Genomic DNA, 19,441 nt, shown 5'->3' on the forward strand with positions numbered 1-19,441 from the left:
TGTGTCCAGTGATGCACTTGTCATCCAATCACCTCGATAGGAGTTATGCAGCCCCAGCCAATAGCACCCCTTATTTTTAGTGTGACAGCAACAAGCGCATGCACAGCCCTCCCTCTCTTCTGGTGCAGTATAAAAACTCTGGACAGATCGCATTCTGTCCTTTTTTTCTCACCGCTCCAAATCAGGGGACGTCTTTTGCTGGGCACAGGTTGGTGAAATCTATTCCACTCTCGCAGCTAAAAATGCATGTTCAGAGAGGCTGAGGCAGTATCCAGGGCAGGACAGTTAGAATCAGCTTTTTATTTTCACCTGAGCCAGAAAATCAGTCAGTCTGGATGATGCTTGGTTATATTTAGAATTTTAGTATGGGTTTTAATAAAGGTCAAAACATGCAAGCTCACCTTCTGTATTTAATATTTTTTTAAATCAAAACTTTGATTATGGAATGTGATCTATGTAGCTTTTTCCTAATGAAGCTTAATACTCCTGGATTCTCCAAGAGGGGAAAACAAACCCAAAACAAGCGATAATTGCGAACATTTACTCTAACTATAAATGAGTTGCCAGATTTTTCTTTCTGCCAGTCATGGTAGTCCCTTTTTTTTACCCTCGTGAGCGCGCACCCTTCCACCTAAGTGCTGGCTGTAATGTGGCCGGGGTGCGCGCTTGCATCAGTTTGGTAACATGGCGGCTCTGCGCTCCCGGCGCAACATGGAGGCCGAGTAGCCGGTATCGAACACATGGTGCATGACTCACCAGTGTCGGTTTCCGGCTGCGTGAACGAGCAGCAAACATGTCAGTTTTATAAAACGGGAGGGTTCTGGTTTCCCGACTTCGCCGCTTTGAAATCACGAAAGCCACAGATGAATATTAACGTATACTACGCGGCTAAATTAACATTTAATGCGGCATTCACGCAATGTCAGCAGAATGGGAATAACGGGAAAACACCCATTATTTGGGACTGTTCGTGCATGGTCGTAGGGTGGTTAGCGCTAATGTTAAGATTAGTCAAATGGTTAAACAGCCTAAATTAGCTGTCGTTGATGTTGTTAGACATTTGTAGCAGTTCAGTCGCTCAATCGATTGAATTTGTGTTAATATGGGGTTTTTATTATGACGCAGCTGCCCGCCGTGGTGCATTTGCAGCCTTTCTGCCGACAGCCTAACATATCTAGTCCTTTTTTTATCAAATGGGAGATACCGGCGGTGTTATAAATCCCCCTTATTTCCGATTAGGAGTCATAAGACGCGGTGTTTCAAGTCGGAGTAAAAAGTGAACGATTTTTTTCCCACTGGGTTGGTCGTAATTACGATGTAAGCGATACGCCGTGAACGCGGCATCGGGCCAGCCTTGAGATAAACCGTTCGTCGCATTAAATGTTAACTATTTTCTATCTATATTATCTGTTATCTATTGACGTCAACCGATTTTCGATTCAATTAAATTAGTGTCGTATGAAGCTCCGGCTATGTAGAGACAAATTTAAACCTGAAATATTTCATTTAAAGTCAACCCGACCATCCTAACCCATCTTCGTTAATTAATTGGATTTACTTAACGGCCCCGCAGCTCCCTCACGTCAGCATATTTTAATTAACGTGAACGGTGGTTCCCGCTGGAAGAGACCCATTCAAACCAGATATATTTCATTTTAAAGTCAACATAACTGCTCCCCATGTCGTTTGTGACCAGTAATTCGAAATGGGAAAGGAAAAGATCCACATCAACATCGTGGTCATTGGCCATGTCGACTCCGGCAAGTCCACCACCACCGGCCACCTCATCTACAAGTGCGGAGGAATCGACAAGAGAACCATCGAGAAGTTCGAGAAGGAAGCCGCCGAGGTTTGTGTCAGCGGCACCAGGGGGCCGACATTTTGAGTTGCTTTTGTTTTTTTTTTTTTTTTAACACATAATAACATCACACGGGACACGTGAAAGGAACCGGGCAGGCACAGACGGCGCGCATTCGTTAGAGGTGCCGGGGAACGGGTGTGGCGGTGGTGGCAGCTCGCTGATATTAGCTGGTCGCAGCTGCCACCTACCGTCGAAAGGTCTGCACTGTCCCCCATCGCTGTAACGCACAGACAACGTCTCCCCGGTAAAAATCCTTAACCTGTAAACGTGTTGTTGTTGTTTTTGTTGTTGTTGTTTTTTTTAACCACACACAAAAGTTTAAACTTAATGCGTCATAGGCTCATATTAATAGCACAAAAGTGGGAGGTAAGCCTCACCAGTCATCCCCCGGAAACTGAGTTTAATAAATACTAGAATACATGGCTGCATTAGAGCTTAAACGATAGGAAAAAAAAAAATCAGAAGCTATTTTGATAAGCTGTTAATTGTTTCAGTATTTCTTTTTTTTTTTGGAGCAAAAATAGTGAATCAGTGCCGAATATTTTTTGCTGCCAGCATCTCAAATGAGAGGATTTCCTGCTTTTCCTTATCACGCATCATTGTAAACTAAACATCTTTTGGTATTTGGCCTCATGGTCAAACAAACATTACATCTGACAACGTCACAACCGCCCCTGCAAAGTTGTGATGGGATTTTTTTTTTTTTTGACAATTATTTGACATTTCAGGGACTAAAAAATAAATCAATTATTCCAAACAATAATTGGCTGATTAATCAGTAATGGGGGGAAAAAAATGTTAGTTGCAGCCCTAGACTGCCTGAAAAATAAGACAAAATATGTAGGTACTCTGAACTCAGGCAAATTACAGGCTTTAAATTATTTCACACACATCGGCCTGATGGTTTGAAGTAACTACATATAAAATATTTCAGTAACAAATATTAGGCCTACCTGTTGGATAGTTGAATATTGTAAGAAATTGAAATAGACATGGTGTAGTAAAGTGAACTGATTAGAATCTAATAATAGAAAAAGAATATGTTTCTAAAATTGGGAGATCTGTGTGAAAACTAGGGCTGGGTAATGAATTTAAGTACTTTCCTATTACATGAAATTGGCATTGAGTGCTTGGTCAGATACTTAGGTCTGTTTTCTCATTATTAGATATTTCATGATCTACATTAAGAAACTTCACCAATTTAGATGACATTTTATTTTGGTAAAGCCCTTAATTGAAAAAATGAAGCACATGTTTATGATCCCCAAACTAATGTATCTAAAATTAAAAAAAAAAAAAAATTTGCTTTGGTAACTGTACTGAAACTCAGGCATCACACTGGCACAGATACAGAAAAATTTCAAACATTACCCAGCCCTATATAAGGACTGGATACTGATCGTTAATGGGACACATTTATGTAGTGTCATCAAAAGCCACAACAAAAATTTGTTTTTTATTTAAATTAGTCTCATTACATAATCTAAATGCAGCTGTAATTGACTGAAACTGTAGGTTTCTCATTTACATTGGGAAATTTCCAGAAAAGTATCTTATTGGCTTTCCACTAAAGAGAGGCATGAATATATTTTAAAAATGTCTTTGGTTCATATTTTTTGACTGATTCATACATTTCCTCTTTATTTCCTGCTCTATTCGTGCTAACTTAACCACGACAGATGGGCAAGGGCTCCTTCAAGTATGCCTGGGTGCTGGACAAACTGAAGGCCGAGCGTGAGCGTGGTATCACCATTGACATCGCTCTGTGGAAGTTTGAGACCAGCAAGTACTACGTGACCATCATTGATGCCCCTGGACACAGGGACTTCATCAAGAACATGATCACTGGTACCTCTCAGGTAAGGGCGCGCATTTGACCTTTTTCTAGGCTGACTCATCACTTCATGCTGTACACATGTTTTACTAAATACTCCCCGTTTAGGCCGACTGCGCCGTGCTGATCGTTGCTGCTGGTGTTGGTGAGTTTGAGGCTGGTATCTCCAAGAACGGCCAGACCCGTGAGCACGCCCTGCTGGCCTACACCCTGGGTGTGAAGCAGCTCATCGTTGGTGTCAACAAGATGGACTCCACCGAGCCCCCTTACAGCCAGAAGCGTTTTGAGGAGATCACCAAGGAAGTGAGCGCCTACATCAAGAAGATCGGCTACAACCCCGCCACCGTTGCCTTTGTCCCCATCTCTGGGTGGCACGGAGACAACATGCTGGAGGCCAGTGACAAGGTACGGGGCTTATGACATGCTGAGCCAAAGTCAGCTGTTGTAGTTACTGTTGTACAGGACAAATTGTAAGTGGACACCCCTGAACCTTGCTTCAGATCCAGATTCAGGTACATCTGTGACAATGACTCAGATTTATGTGGTTTATATTCCCCTCAGTTTTGGTCCATAATCATCACTTCATCACCTTTTCCCTCTTTTCCCACCTTTGTGTCTGTGTCTGAACTGTCCTTTTTAGATGGGCTGGTTCAAGGGCTGGAAGATTGAGCGCAAAGAGGGCGGTGCCACTGGAACCACTCTGCTGGAGGCTCTGGACTCCATCCTGCCCCCCACCCGCCCCACCGACAAGCCCCTGCGTCTGCCCCTGCAGGATGTCTACAAGATTGGCGGTAAGTAGTGTCACATAATGTCCTGTAAACCCAATACGATACGTCATGTCACCTCATAACACGTCACCTTAGGGAAAAGGAAGCTACGTGATAAAACTGGAAATGTGCGGCACTTTCTAGAAACTCATATTTTAAACCTGCAGTGCGGAACTTCTTCACCTCCCCCTTCTGGCAGTCGATCGCTTTCTTTTTTTAGACTTCAGTCCTTCCCCTGAACAGCGAGTTTCTTTTTTTATCTGGTGCATCAAAAACTCTTCTCGGACGCTTCTGTGGTTTTTCCACCATACCCCAAGTTGCCGTAGCCCACTCCGCTTCCATCGCTATGGGTTGCTCCCCCTCTTCAGCGCCGGCAAACTGGCCGGTTGACGTGAAACACGTCGCTACCAGTGCCCAGGGCGGGGATGTCGCCGCAGACGCTAGATGTAAAAGTCCGGTGTACTGCGAAATAAAGAGAGATGCACCTGGCGCTGATAGACTCAGTTCTCTATCTAATAAATGAAATTGACGACAAATTATTTTGCTAGATTAACTGAGATTACGAAGTAGGACAAACCTCCCGCGTACCACTGTCATTACACAGATCTGAGTTGCTGGATATACTAGTCACCAATAGTATACACTCAAACTATACCTGTACCTACACCTGACATGTATTAGTACTATCATGTCACTCTTAATTGGAGCAGGACTGCCGTTTACATTTCACACACAGTGAAATCAAAAAATGCTCGAATTCAGAAGACTGATGCAGAGAAACACCGACAAGATGTTTATTGAGATCAGCATTTATGTACTTACAATCCAACCGCCTACAACCCTCCATTAAAGTCTGTGTTTAAAATTAATTCCATGTTCTTGTTCCCATGAAAGCTCACAATTTATAAGTACCTTTTACCTCCTGCTCCCTCTCAGGTATTGGAACTGTCCCCGTCGGCCGTGTTGAGACCGGTGTCCTGAAGCCCGGCATGGTCGTCACCTTTGCTCCCCCCAACCTGACCACTGAGGTGAAGTCTGTGGAGATGCACCACGAGTCCCTGCCCGAGGCTCTCCCCGGCGACAACGTCGGCTTCAACATCAAGAACGTGTCCGTCAAGGAAATCCGTCGTGGAAACGTGGCTGGCGACAGCAAGAACGACCCACCCCAGGCAGCTGAGAACTTCACCGCTCAGGTGAGTCTCAGGAAAAGAAAGAGGGAGAAAAAATAAAGACCAAAGGAAGGAGTGAGTAAAGAGGAAGAACTCGCGTCGGACTGCTTTATCTTCTGTTCGTTTGTATTTAGATAATATATGTGGTCATTTCTGCCCCCAGTGATTTTACATGCAGTAGACACAGAAACCAATACACACAACACTGGATTATTGGTTTTAGCGGAGCCTTTTTAAAATTTAAATTCACAACAGACCTTATAATATTATTTTTTGGGGTTTTTAAACCAAATTGCCATTACGGTACATCAGTGGGGAAATCGATCATTAGTTGTAAAAACAGATTCAAGCCAATAAACAATTAAATACAGCAGTCCATGTTCCTAATGAAGGCTGCTAGAGTTGTATTATGGGATCAGGTCCCATGTTATTGAAGCTTGACCCGTACAGAACTAAAAGTCAGGAAATCTCTGCCTCTGGACAGATCTTTTTAAAATCTGTTTATTGTGAGTCTCCCCATTTTACGGAAGTACGGTACTAAATCACCGGCGTGCCTCTTTGAATTAAGGAAGGACAATGTTCTCTCAGTGTAATTTTATTTTGACTGACGAGGTATTTAGTTCTGTCTAGCCTCCCTCCATGCCTCTCCTTGGTTCTCCCCCTGCAGGTCATCATCCTGAACCACCCCGGCCAGATCTCCCAGGGTTACGCCCCTGTGCTGGATTGCCACACCGCTCACATTGCCTGCAAGTTCAGCGAACTCAAGGAGAAGATTGACCGTCGTTCTGGCAAGAAGCTTGAGGATAACCCCAAGGCTCTCAAGTCTGGAGATGCCGCCATCATCACCATGGTGCCTGGAAAACCCATGTGTGTTGAGAGCTTCTCCCAGTATCCCCCACTGGGTGAGTAAAACTGCTCTGGTTTTTTTTTTCTTTCCTCATATTTACGTGTATCACTTGACCTGGGTGGCAAGCCGCTGCATACAGTTTCCCTTGCAAGGATGCCCCTTGATTTTTGAGGTATTGTACTTGAACTGAAACGCGTTGTTTAAAGCTTCTTATTGACTCCTCCGTTTGTCTCGTTTCTCATTCATCCCTGCCTCTCAGGTCGCTTTGCTGTCCGCGACATGAGGCAGACCGTGGCCGTCGGCGTCATCAAGTCCGTCGAGAAGAAGATCCCCTCCGGTGGAAAGGTCACCAAGTCTGCACAGAAGGCCGAGAAGAAAAAATGAATTCTCATGCAGGACATCCAACATACTGTCATGTCTCAGCAGCAGCGGGCCGCTCCATCCCTTCTTCTTCCCTGCCATCCAGCGCCGTCTTATCTGAGGCAGAGCTCTCTACTCAAGGACTGGCTTATGCTGATTAAAACCCATCGCAAAAGTTTCCGCAGGAAAGGAAGGCATGTGCCTTTTAGGCGAAACTGTGATCATGATTAAGTTGAAACCAAAATAATAAAAATCTTAAACATTGCCAAACTAAGATGCTTCTTTTGTGTTTCATTACGTCACAACTGTGACTAACTGCAAGCTGCTTCAAACATACACACAGCAGAGAAGATTTCGGCTACATTTGGTCAGCAAGTTCAAAACACACTGATTATCAGTTTTAAGCCTGTATTCTCGTTTATTTTGTAGATTGTAAGATGATGAGGGGGAATATGTTGTCATAAAAAGATGTGTTTTCTGATATGCATGCTTGTTACTTGTTATACCTACAATATGGTATCTGCAGTATTAAAAAGTCATTTAACTTAATTGAAAAAGGTCTTAAATTTTTTTGTTAGCCTGCCATAGGCAGTAATGTTACTTATAACATGAATTTGCCTATGATTACCTGTAAAATCACCAGTACTAATGTTCCAGATCTCTGATGTTAACTGAAATTAATATGAGGACATAAATACATTTTTTTTAGCTGGTTAATTCTGCCATCCATACATTTCCTTCTGCTTCTGAAGGTCTAGGTTGTATTTAATGATCAATTAACAATATTTGTTAAGAATTGTTGTTATATACAACTGGGAAGGAGAGACAGAAATGTGATATAAATGTCAGTAAATTCATGCAGTTGATTAATAATTCTCATTTTATCGTCCCTCTCGGTTTTTATTGATATGTTCCATTCTTTTGCCAGTATGACTATGAAACAGTAATTAAATTGTACTCTGTGTGGTATTAAAAAAGGTCTTTAAAATTCTTAAGTCTAACTTGGTAAAGGCAAGGCAGAGGAGTTATAAGCAGTTTTTTTTTACGTCGGTTCTATAAAAGTATAACAAACAAGAACATACTGGTGAAACTACGAATATGTTTATGTGCATGTTATAGTAACTAACGTGAATACGTTTGCCCACATTTGGCAAGGGAACACTTCACCAACAGGCAGTAGTATAACTATCCGGGGATGGAACAGTGCAGCCGGCGCTTTTTCAACCTTGAGGCATAAAATCCATCCAGACACATCCGGGAAGAGAAGGCATTGCCCTCAAATGTCTTTGTACGGAAATAAAAAGCAGTAAGCGGAGGTACGGATGGACAGAGCAGGAGAAGACAGCCATCCACCACCTTCATTTAGCAGGTGAATTGAACCAGTTTATTATTTTAAGATTTGACATGGTTACTGGTAACTGTAATTCCTCTACCTCCCAATTAATTTATGGAGGGCCCCTAGGCTCAGTACTTGGCCCTTTAGTATTCACCATTCATATGTTGCCTCTAGGTCAAACCTTTCAGAAGCACCACATCAGTTTCCATTTTTATGTGAATGACTCCCAAATCTATTTCTCGTTTGACTCCAACAACACAACACAGTCGGGCAAAATACAGCCCTGTCTTACCGAAGTTAAAAACTGCCTTTTTCAAAACTTTCTTGAACTATCTCAGAAAAATCAGAAGCTATTTTCACAGGGCCAGACTCTTTCAGTGAGCACGTTTCCCCACCAGTTAGGTTCTCCTTCCTCCTGCGTTATAGCCCGGCGCAGAAATCTACGTGTTACCTTCGATAACAAACTTAATTTTGACTTAAAAGGTGAAGTCTGATGTTCAGTCTTGCTTTTTGCACATTTGTAATATTTTACAAGACATTGTAAGGTAGCTGTAAGCAGATATACATGTTTATTGATTTATTTGTCACTGTAACTTCTGCTGTGGATACTCATAGGTAGAGGAAGGTGTATAAACAGATAATGAATTATAATATGGTAAAACACAATTGTACTAATATAGAATATATCTTCACGGGGGACATTATAAATCTTGACAAATACTGCACCAGTAGCTATTCCAGTTACCTACATGAACGACTAAACATTCAGGTACACCAGAGTAAGGCAAATGAATTGGAAACGTCGAACAAATTTCAAATATTACAGTAACAAATAATACACATACCTGTTGGATAGTTGCATATTATAGTGAAATACTAAATGCTAAAATAAGTTCATTTAGAAGACACAAAAGGTAATCTGGCTACATTACTTCTTTGAAAGTTGGAAAATTTTGAGGGAGACTTGAAGTGGCTTAATTCTTCTCCTCTCTCCTTTCCCTCTCCTCAGTCACTTTTGAAAAAAAAAAAAAAAAAATCTTCGTCCCCGCGCCATCTTCTGGCTTAACCTGATTAAAACCCCAGAAGAGACTGTTTTTGCCTTTTAGGCAAAACTATTGTAATCCTAATTAGGTTCAAACCAAAACGATAAAAAATCTTAAACATACCAAATGCAGATGTTTCTTTTCATGCGTTAAATTACAGCCCACAAGTACTGTCATCTTTTATGAACATTTTGAGTCTGGTGATTCATTGAAAGCATAATTTATTAATTTTATCCCACTTCTGACGACATCCAAACCGTTATTAATTTAAAGCTTGTTCTCAACTCCGTCACAAGAACAGGAGCGGACACTTTTGATGTTCCTACTCTAATCCATATTTTAATGGAAATCTAATCACTAGGGTACAGTGTTATAAAAATGTAGGAACTGGATTACAAATACCCGATTGCCCTACAAAACTCACACTGAACACTTTGCTCAAAAACTAAATATTCAAATTGGATAGTTTTACTGGAAAAGAGCTTGTTTCTAATTTCAAAATAGAGAAACCACCAGATGCATTTTACCACAGTGCAATTTAATTCCTGTGAGTTATATTAAAAGGTACGAGGTCATCACTGGCATCTAGAAGGTGTCAACCTACCTGTGTTTTCATTTACAAGGCCATGATAACTAAGCCACTTAGATATCTAACATTCTTTTCTTTTTTAAATTCTCTTTTTATTGACTTTAAAAGAGAGAATAAACTTAAAGCTAATACCATATAAACATGAAGATCTTTTAAACATGAGAAGGAAAGGGAAAAAAATTCCTAGGGGAAACTGGAATGTGTGTTTCTGATGCATATTTAGAAAAAAAGTCTGGTCTGATGTACAAAATGTATTTAAAAATTTATTTACAATCCGGTTTCCGTCAAATGAATTCTTCCGGGTCCTCAAGTTGAAAGTACTTCTCTCAACAACAACATTAATATTGTACACGAGGTCATTCAATTCATCCAGAGATGTGAGAGATTTCTCACAAGCCGACAGTAATACTCTCAACCGATATTTATCCTTGTTCCTGCTTTCGAGTTTCTCCCTCTTACGGGGGTACATCAGCTCAAAACTAAAAACAATTGTGATATGAAAAAGAGTTTTCAGGATGCAATGAATATCAGTCATCTAACAATGAATACACAGATAATAACCATGTAATTATTGGATTAGTCAACTTTAAAAGTTCCTCATATCAACTCTGAACCGGGAAATCTGGTTTCAAGTACTATGCAAATCATCAGTCAAACAACCTGCAAAACCAAAAGTTAGATACACTGATTCTCTGGAAGAACTTTAAAGCGGATAAAATCAATATTTTTATACTAACTAAATCAAATGACAATGTGGAAATAATGTGACAATTTGAAATCACTCGTAGTGATGAACCTGCAGAGAATTTCCACCTGAATAAGCAACTGTTTGCCAACAAATTTGCCTGGAGTAACTGATTTCTTTTTGGCGAGGTATGGGCAGCGAAAACTTGACAACATTGCATATCATTTAAGCTGATATGGCAAACTTATTAGCATACAGTTGCTTGTTTTACAGAGTAACATTATCATTCATTTGGATTTTTGTTTGGTTCCACCTGGCGAACGTAAATTCAATATTCGCGCTCTTTACGCTCTGTTTTTGGTCTCCACCAACTCCCGAAGGAAATATCTGTCTCTTCAGCTTCTAAATGCTCCACTATGTTCACCAACTGGTCGCTTACTGTGTGTGTCCGTTGTTTGTTGCTGCGCAGGTAATGAACAGTGGGTTTTTAGAAAATTTTTTTCTCTGGAAAATAGCTGCCTGCTGCGGCCAAAAACAATGCTATGAGGGCATTGAGAGTGAACCAGAACAGTAAATTTGTGTGTCGGACAGCTAAACAATGAGCTGAAGCTCTTTAAAGCCAATGGGAGCTGCAGATTTGGGTGATAATTCACTTTAAATTCATCACTATAAGCGACCGCTTTCTCATTATCATTTGATACACTCACTGTAAAAATATTGGTTATAGGAGCTTTAAAAGGTGACGATATGTCCGTGTTGTGTACAAAACTTGTTTTCACTGCCCTCAAGTGGCCAAAAAAAGAAACAATTTCACAACAAAGTGTAATAACTTTAGTGATCCCCTGACCTTTGATCTATCGCCACCATTAGGTCAAAACAGTAGAGCGCATTTTGAGCTGTACTCGATCAACAATTACTTATTAGCTCTGTGACTTTCGTTTTTTTTTTTTTTTTTTCAGTAATTATAAAATGGCTTAAGATGATTATATGCATGGGTGGATTATGAGACAATGGGCCCCTGGGCACAGACATGTGAAAGGCCCCCCACCCCCCCACCCTCCTACAGACCAAGAGCCAGAGATTCGAAGATATGACTCTGACGTTTTATCTCTCTTTTTGGTCATTTTTAGTCTGTTTTTAGACATTTGATTGACTTCCCAACAAAAACTACTAACAGTCACCTAATGCTGAGGCTCTTGTCCAGGGGCCACCTGACCACTTGGCCCCCTGGGCTTGTGTCCAGTGGGGCTCATTCAGTAATCCCTCCATGACTGTTGTGTCTTCCTAAAAACAAATTTTTGTGATTAATATGCCTGTTTGTGAGATTGTTACATCACTGCAAAGATGTTATCGTAAATGGCAACCTAGTCATCATTTAGTTCAGGGGATGAGGATTTTCGTGACGTAGGTCTGGAGAAATTCACAAGGTGTTTCCTCAGAAATACAAAGGGGAAACTAGCTGGTTGGCAACCAGTCATTATTCACGGGTGGAACTGTGCTATTGCAGGAATCTTCTAAGCCTTTTAAGTGTTTGTATTATGATCCTAGAGACATACCCACTTAGGAAGAGGAGGGGGAGGCAGCCAGAAGTCGTAATCCTCAGATTACATTTAATGGAAAATGGAAGTGAAAGTAGAATAGATTGGATAGAGCGGGAGAGAAGTACAGACTGCAGTTAACACAATAGCTACCAGCTCCGTTAACAACAGACGCTGCTAAGCCAGGTGAGTTAAAGCTGCTGTAACAAAAACGGGTTGACATGAGTGATCTGGTGCTTGTCGTTTTATGGCACTTTTATTGGATCATTGTTTGCAAATCGTTTGTGTCTTGTGCTATCTTTGTACGTTTTTGTCCTTCCTGCTGAGTTTTGTGTTTTGTGCTTCGATGTATGCGTATATTGTCGATTTGTATGAAATCCAAAGGCCCGTCTAGGGACGGGTATTGCAGATTAGCAAAGGCTATAAATGCGGTGGTATGTAGCACTGGTTCATGCTATATACTTAGCCCTATACAAATAAACATTAAACAATAAATAATAATCGGTTTGGATTACAGTGGATGTAATGTTTTCTGTCAGTGACTCCCTCTCTAATGGATTGTACTGGTTACTAATGGTTTCTTTTATAATCCGTAATGGTCTATACAGTTTGCAGTGACTTCTCTTACAGGTTGCGGTGTAATGCTTTGTACTGGTTTGCAGTGTTTAGACATGAATGGATTATCAGACAGTGAGCCCTGGGGTTACGGATGTGTGAAGGGCCCTTCCCTCTTTGTCGGCAGCTGAAAACCTCACCTGTTTCCCATTACCCAATCAGCTCATAGTATGCAAACCGCCCGTCTTTCCCCAGTCATTTGACAGACTGTCGCTTCGTTCGTGCTCTGCGTGTTGTTGTGTTCCTGTTCCCGCCTGCCTGCAAGCTTTTATTATCACCGCCTCCTCAAAAATCACTGAACCGTTCCTGCCTGCGTCTGCATTTGGGTTCTCCTTCCTGTTGCCTCGTACAAACGGTGAAAGATGGTGCTATGTAAAAAGTCAGAAGTCAGTAGGATTTACCCTCTGAGGACCATGAATGTCTTTTCAAAATTTCATGGAAATCCATTCACGGGACCAAAGCGGTGGACCGACCGACGCCATCGCTGAGGAAATTTATCTTTGCACTCTGTGCAGCTCCTTCTGGAGCCACAAAAGAATTTATACATTTTTTTTCGACTTATGTAGTACAAGTCTCCGAGACCTGTGAACAGACTTTGCTCTGTAAAATCAGTGGAGTTCCCCTTTCAGTGAGTCCATCCTGCTAAAAAATATAAAGCCTAACGCAAAGCTTAACGTACATGTTAGTAGTAGACTGAACTAAACAAGTGGTTGTAAAAATATCTATTCAATATTTTTATGATCACATCACAATTTTATCCTTTATTGTTCAATAAAATTAATCATTTGTGTTCGTTGTGCTCAGCGGTGTAAAGTAACCACGTACATTAAGGCTACTCAAATACTGCACTAAAGTACTAAAAAATTTAAGGTACTTGAGTATTTCAATTTTCTGATACTTTGTATTTCTAGTCCACTACATTGCAGAGGAAAATATTTTCCTTTTTACTCCACTACATTTATTTTACAGCTATAGTTATTAGTTATTTTTCAGCTTAAGTTTTTGCATGTAAACATATTTTTTTTCTCATGATGCATTGTTAGGGATTAAACGATAAACAGTACATAAAGTTGTTGAATTTTAGATTTAAATTATGCTTCTATGTTAACGCATCAGTAATAATATTCTGTTAATATAAATGATAAACACAGCACTCCGAATAATGCCATTTTGCATATTGAGTACTTTTACTTTTGATACTTGAAGTACATTTTGCTGCTAATGCTTGTGTGCTAAATTAGTAAACTATTAAATTATGAACGCGGGACTTTTATTTGTAATGTAGTATTTTTATACTGTGGTATCACTACTTTTACTTTTACTAAGGACAAGCTCCTAACACGTCTTCCACCAGTGAGTCCTTCTCAACAAAAGCATATTATTACAGCGAGAGTTTCAGCGTTATGCTGAACACGAAAATGTTTTGCTCCGTTGACACAAAACTGCTTCAGTTTTTTTTTTTAAATATACACTTTTCTAGTGAACATAATCAGTTAACTTAAGTTACATCAAAGTTAGACAGTTTTTGTGTGGAATTTTTTCAGTGGAAACCAAACCTAAACTTGTGTTTGAGTCAATACTAGTGTAATGCTGTGACTTGCCACGGGGCCTCGTTAAATGATGCTGATCTGACGTCCAGTCTCGTGCGGTTTCCGTCAGACGCAGCGGCACGAACCAAAGCCGTTGAAAAAGCACGACACTTCTCGCCAAAACCTTTCTAACCAAAAGTTCTGCAGCAGTCCCTGAAGGCTCTGCAGCAGAGTTAATGTCCATGATCTCGTTGCACGTTTGCTAAAGGCTGAGGCGAGCGAGGTATGGACGGAGAGGACAGACAGGTGGACCTCAGAGAAGGCAGCCCGACTGAGGCGACGCAGCGCAAAGGGGACACCAGAAGAAGGTCGAGTCCGCCGCGCCTCACAGCAGCAAGACAGAGGCAGAAGGTTCAGCAACAACAAGCGACAAAAACAGGTGATACTACAGAAAACGTCCCACGTTCAGTATTCAAAATTTTGCACCTTAATCTCAAAGTACCCGGCATTTCTATGTTGGCTTGGTTGCTTGTCACTGTTGCTAATGCTCCGGAGACCTAGAGGAGTTGTTAACATCCCCCCCTTCCAGTGGTTAAGTTCGCTAAATCTCGTCTGTAGTAATCTCGTCTGTGTGTCACTTTGCAGAGGAAGGATCCACGGTGGTTGAGGAGTCGCTCCCCATCCCCCCAGAGCTGGCCAGCTGGATCAAACTCAACGCCAAGGACCTCAAGATCCGGCAGGAAGACCGCCGCTGGGCCGCGGAGGTGGTCAATGATTTCCGAGAAAACCTGCTGAGATTCCTGAGGAGCAACGGTGATCAGCCTTTGTTCAAGTCAGCTGACTTCCTCACCACCGGCAGCTACTTTGAGAAAGTCAAGGTGAGGTCGTGATGACCCCTCTCAATTTCTGAGGGAAATGCCCCCGTGTTTTATTTGATCTCTGTTCTCCTCCTTCAGATCCACAGCCCCGATGAGTTCGACATGATGCTGAAGCTTCAGGCTCCTTCACGCCTCAACATGACGGAGCTCGACGGTGGCCTCTTCTACCAGATCGGTCTTAACCGGCCCACTCGGAGCCCTTTTCAAGCCTTTCTTTTGGAGAACGACCGCACCCTCTCATCAAGCAAGATCCTGAATGAGATGTATCGCCTGGTGCGCAAGTTCCTCAAGACCTACAAAGGTTTTCTGATCCACCCTCTGATTTTTTGCTGTGTCAATCATCTGGTTTCACCATCCACTTTCTGTACACAGTCGGCGGCGTTGGAGACATCACGACTTATTTTCTACTTTACGTGTCGATAATCCGACGTGTAGGAAGAAATTAAAGCGTCCAAAAGAAAGTAATCCTTCGAATAACACGCCCCCTTATATCAGTGGTGCTACATTTTCTCAAGTACTATACTTAAGTAAAACATTTGAGGTACTTGTACTTGAGTACTTCCATTTTCTCCTACTTTATACTTCTACGTCACTACTTTTATCTGACAGCTATAGTTACTTTTCAGATTAAGATTTTACATAGAAAACACATGAAGGGCTTTTAAAATAAGATCTGTTGTAAAAGATTAAACTAATTCACAGTAAATAAAGTTTGAGCTTAAACGATTAATCAATCAGTTGATTAGACAGATAGAAGATTAAATGTTGAAGTCATTTTTTATGCAAAAATGCCAAACATTTCATGGTTTCTCAAATGAGACGATTTGTTGCTTTTTTTTTTGTCTTAAATTCCGGTAAACGTAATCACTTTTGGCTCTCAGTAGTTTCTGATGTCTTACAAACCAGACAATTAATGGATCGATCAAAGACACAAATCAGCAGATTAATCCGTAATGAAAATAATAAATTAGTTGAGGATCTAAATCTAATAGTTAAAAATTAACCGCACCTGAGCCAACTACAGAAGTAAAATGCGGCTTCCACATTAATGCATCAGTATTAATATTCTAATAAGATTGTATGATTTACATATTATAGTATAATACTCACTGGAGTCATTTTTACTTTTGATACTTGAAGGACATTTTCCTGATAATACCTACAGACTCGTAGGTCAGTAGCATTTTCAATGCAGACTTTTTGAGTATTTCATCGGTATGGTATGGCCACTTTTACTTAATTAAAGGATGTGAATACTTCCCCCACCAATGCCTTACATCGATTTTTCACATCTGAAGCTGTATAAATAAGGGTTTCGCCCCCCACTTATTTGACCGCATTCTATTTATTCTACACATAAATGTCTTAGGCCTTTTGAAGAGTGCCAAGCCCCACTGTAACCTCCGAAATGAAAACGCTTTCTGTTCGGGCTCAGTTCTCTGGTCTGTTTTGTTGCGGGATGAAAATGGCAACTGTCTGTGTCCGCGTCTCCTTGTTCCCAGTGCCTGATAGACAGTGTCGCTGGGAGGTGAACAGGAAGCGTCCCAACTCGCCGGCGGTGACCTTGTCTCTGTGCAGGACTGAGAACAACAGCGATGAGCTCATCTCTGTGGACGTGGTTCCTGCTCTGGAGGTGAACATTTTATCCGATTAGTGACTGAAATCTACAGAAATGAAGTCACCCATCCACATTATTGGGTTTTACTTAAAATCATAATAGTAATTGACAAAACATCCAACTGCAGTGTTATATGAAGATATAAGCTAAAAGCTGCATGTTTTATACATATTTCTGGATCTGTGATTTCTTTCACTGGAATTTAGGTGGATCTTTAAAGTAGCATAACTAACTCTTTTTCTCGGCAGCTTAAATCATCATTTTTATTATTCTTATGAGTCCCAGTCAATGATAGATCTAAAATAAATGCTTTATGGAACAAAGAACAAAATTAGGGTTCCCAGGTTGTAAAAAAATCCCTTTTGCCATGTTTATCCTTCCTTTTTTTGGTAACAGGACATTTATAAATGTTGGTAACCATTAATCAATCCATTTTTAATAAATCAATTCTGGGATCCTCTACGAGCCTTTTCCAGAAGGTAAGTAACCCGTACAGTCCAACCAGTCAAAGGGCTTTCTCTCAACATGGTAACGAAGAAGCTTTAACCCTTTTTAAAGGAAAAAAGGTGCCCTACTAGAAAGTGGCAGCAGCATTTTGTAATACTAATGTATTAGAACAGTACTATTAACATAAGCAGTAGTGGTAGTAATAACAAGCAACAAGCAGTTGCACTGGTTGAAGTACAAGCGGTAGTAGCATAAGTAGTCAAAGTACTGACAGTGGTCTTCTCCTGTGTGTCACAGACCCACAACCTGGCCACCAGTTATCACTGTCATGATAAGTCTTTTAAGCGGGCTACACCAAAAGCCACTAACGGTCCCATAAACTCAGCAACACAGTCTTTAGAGACGTGGGATCGGCGTTTGAGAGCGCTCCGCAGTGTCACGATGCGGGACAGGTCTGCAGCGGAACAAACTAGTCTCCTGAATACTGCAGACCTGATTGACAGTCGTCGCAGACCCTTGTGACTCTGTGGTACGTTTTACTAGTTTCACCGGTTGTTTAAACATGTTTACCCATGATTCTCTGCGAAGCAGTATTGATACTGCGTTGATTAACCCGGCGAAATCAGGGGAAAATCGAATTTAAATGAGTTGCGGTGCAGCTGGAGTAAGAGTAGTAACAGTAGCAACAGCAACAGCAGTCATCGTGTTAATGGCAGTAACGATGACACCTGTATTGTACTGCTACACTTATTGACCTGATGTGACTTGTTATTTGTTTTTGCTACTTTACGGAGGCCCAGTCCTGTCAGGGCTGGCCGCTCGCGGTCCGTAACGGCCCAGCGGTGGACAACTGGCTGGGGAAGAAGGTTCGCCAGGAGATCAAGACTTTGCCCTGTTTCTTTGTCCCAAAGAGGCTCAAAGGACGAAACCTCAGCGAGGAGGCCAAAGGTGAGAGGAATTTCCATCTGCCGTTGTCTGCAAACTGCGGTGACCGTGACCGGGAAGATCCGTAGATGACTTTTGTGAAAACTTTGTTTAAGTGCAGCTCTGTCGCCCAATTTATCAAAGTACGCGTCTGCGGCAGGTTTCACACAGTCTGCTAAGGCAATGTAGGGTAACTGAAGTTCATGGATTAAATATTTAACTCCGTGCCAGTTGGAACTCAACTGAAGTTCATAGAACACCAACCACACAGTGATTTAGCCGCGTAGTTTCACCCTGAGTCTTCGTCCAGACAAGTTAAGTTCTTGTAGTATGTGTAAAATCACAATATATGGGAAATGTTAAGATAACAGTGTGATTTGTTGCAATTAATCTGTTATGAAATCCTTTGAACCATGTAGCACGAGCTGAAATTGTGTTGACTTAATGTGTTTTTGCATCTTTAAAAATAGTTTGGATGAGGGCTGAGATGTTGCTGCTGGTTTTTTTTTTTTCTTACAAACTAAAGAGATGACCAATTAATGTCTGAACTTTTATTTTGTGGTGAGTTGTTCCTTGAAATTGTACCTTTCTGAGGCAGAACGCGCAACGCGCTGCCCTAGTTCCCATTAAGCTCCTTTCAAAGGCCCGATTCTTCAAACTACAGACATGTAAATAAAAGAATGGGGCCATTTATGTTTGGTCATTTTCATACACCGCCGGTGCGTGTCAGCGCATGTGTGCATGCTCACGCTGACCTTGTCCCCATCAGGATGTCTTGTCTCTCCTTATCAGAGAGCTGGAGGATTTCCTTCTCTCAAGTTGAGAAGAAAATCATCACGTTCCATGGCAACACGAAAACCTGCTGCGAGAGCAACGCCACCAAATGCTGCCGGTGAGAACTCGAACCGTTGAAAGGCCTCACTCTGCAATTTCTTACATCTCGTCACACACCAAGTCGCTCGTTTACCTGATCATTGTTTTAGCCGTAGGCGCTGTGCCGGCTTGGCAGGGTCGTCTGGAGTGGTGCATTAGAGGAGGGAGATTTTTTCACAACCTGGTGACCCAACTATTTTTCATATTCACGATTCATAACTGATGGATAAAGCCATAGTAAATGATTTATCAACCACTAGTAAAACCATTAGTTACAACTCATGAGCCCTACAGGGGAGTGGTACCACATTTTCAAATAACAATAACGTAATCGAAGGACAGATTTGACACCATAATGGCCTCCGACTGAAGAAGCTTTCAGGTTTTTCTGCACAGTTGTCGTGACTTTTAAGAAATGAAGACATTTCGAAGACAGCTTTTTCTCGGGGCCTTTTTTTTTTGCAGTAAATGAATAATTTCCTCTCCTCTCTCACAGTAAGCAGTGCTTAATGCTCCTCAAGTCTCTGA

The 19,441-nt window shown here is 41.4% G+C and overlaps 2 protein-coding genes across 2 annotated transcripts; both read left to right on the plus strand.

Moving 5' to 3' along the window:
- Positions 1-97: 97 nt before the first annotated feature.
- On the plus strand, positions 98-7,112 carry LOC120786226 (elongation factor 1-alpha). The gene is made up of 8 exons (XM_040121522.1): positions 98-208; positions 1,697-1,849; positions 3,541-3,720; positions 3,804-4,100; positions 4,336-4,486; positions 5,399-5,655; positions 6,299-6,533; positions 6,738-7,112. Exons 2-8 carry the CDS (start codon positions 1,706-1,708, stop codon positions 6,860-6,862), a joined length of 1,389 nt encoding a protein of 462 aa, XP_039977456.1. The 5' UTR covers positions 98-208; positions 1,697-1,705; the 3' UTR covers positions 6,863-7,112.
- Positions 7,113-12,117: 5,005 nt separating this feature from the next.
- LOC120786458 (cyclic GMP-AMP synthase) lies at positions 12,118-19,440 on the plus strand (the record flags this gene model as incomplete). Its single annotated transcript, XM_040121917.1, has 8 exons — positions 12,118-12,215; positions 14,442-14,612; positions 14,819-15,051; positions 15,130-15,352; positions 16,554-16,684; positions 17,917-18,064; positions 18,833-18,932; positions 19,410-19,440. Coding segments are annotated over exons 2-8 (1,020 nt in total), but the record flags the coding sequence as incomplete, so codon positions are not given.
- Between the last annotated feature and the right edge of the window lies 1 nt (position 19,441).

Source organism: Xiphias gladius, chromosome 24, assembly GCF_016859285.1.
Source record: "Xiphias gladius isolate SHS-SW01 ecotype Sanya breed wild chromosome 24, ASM1685928v1, whole genome shotgun sequence".
NCBI lineage: Eukaryota > Metazoa > Chordata > Actinopteri > Istiophoriformes > Xiphiidae > Xiphias > Xiphias gladius.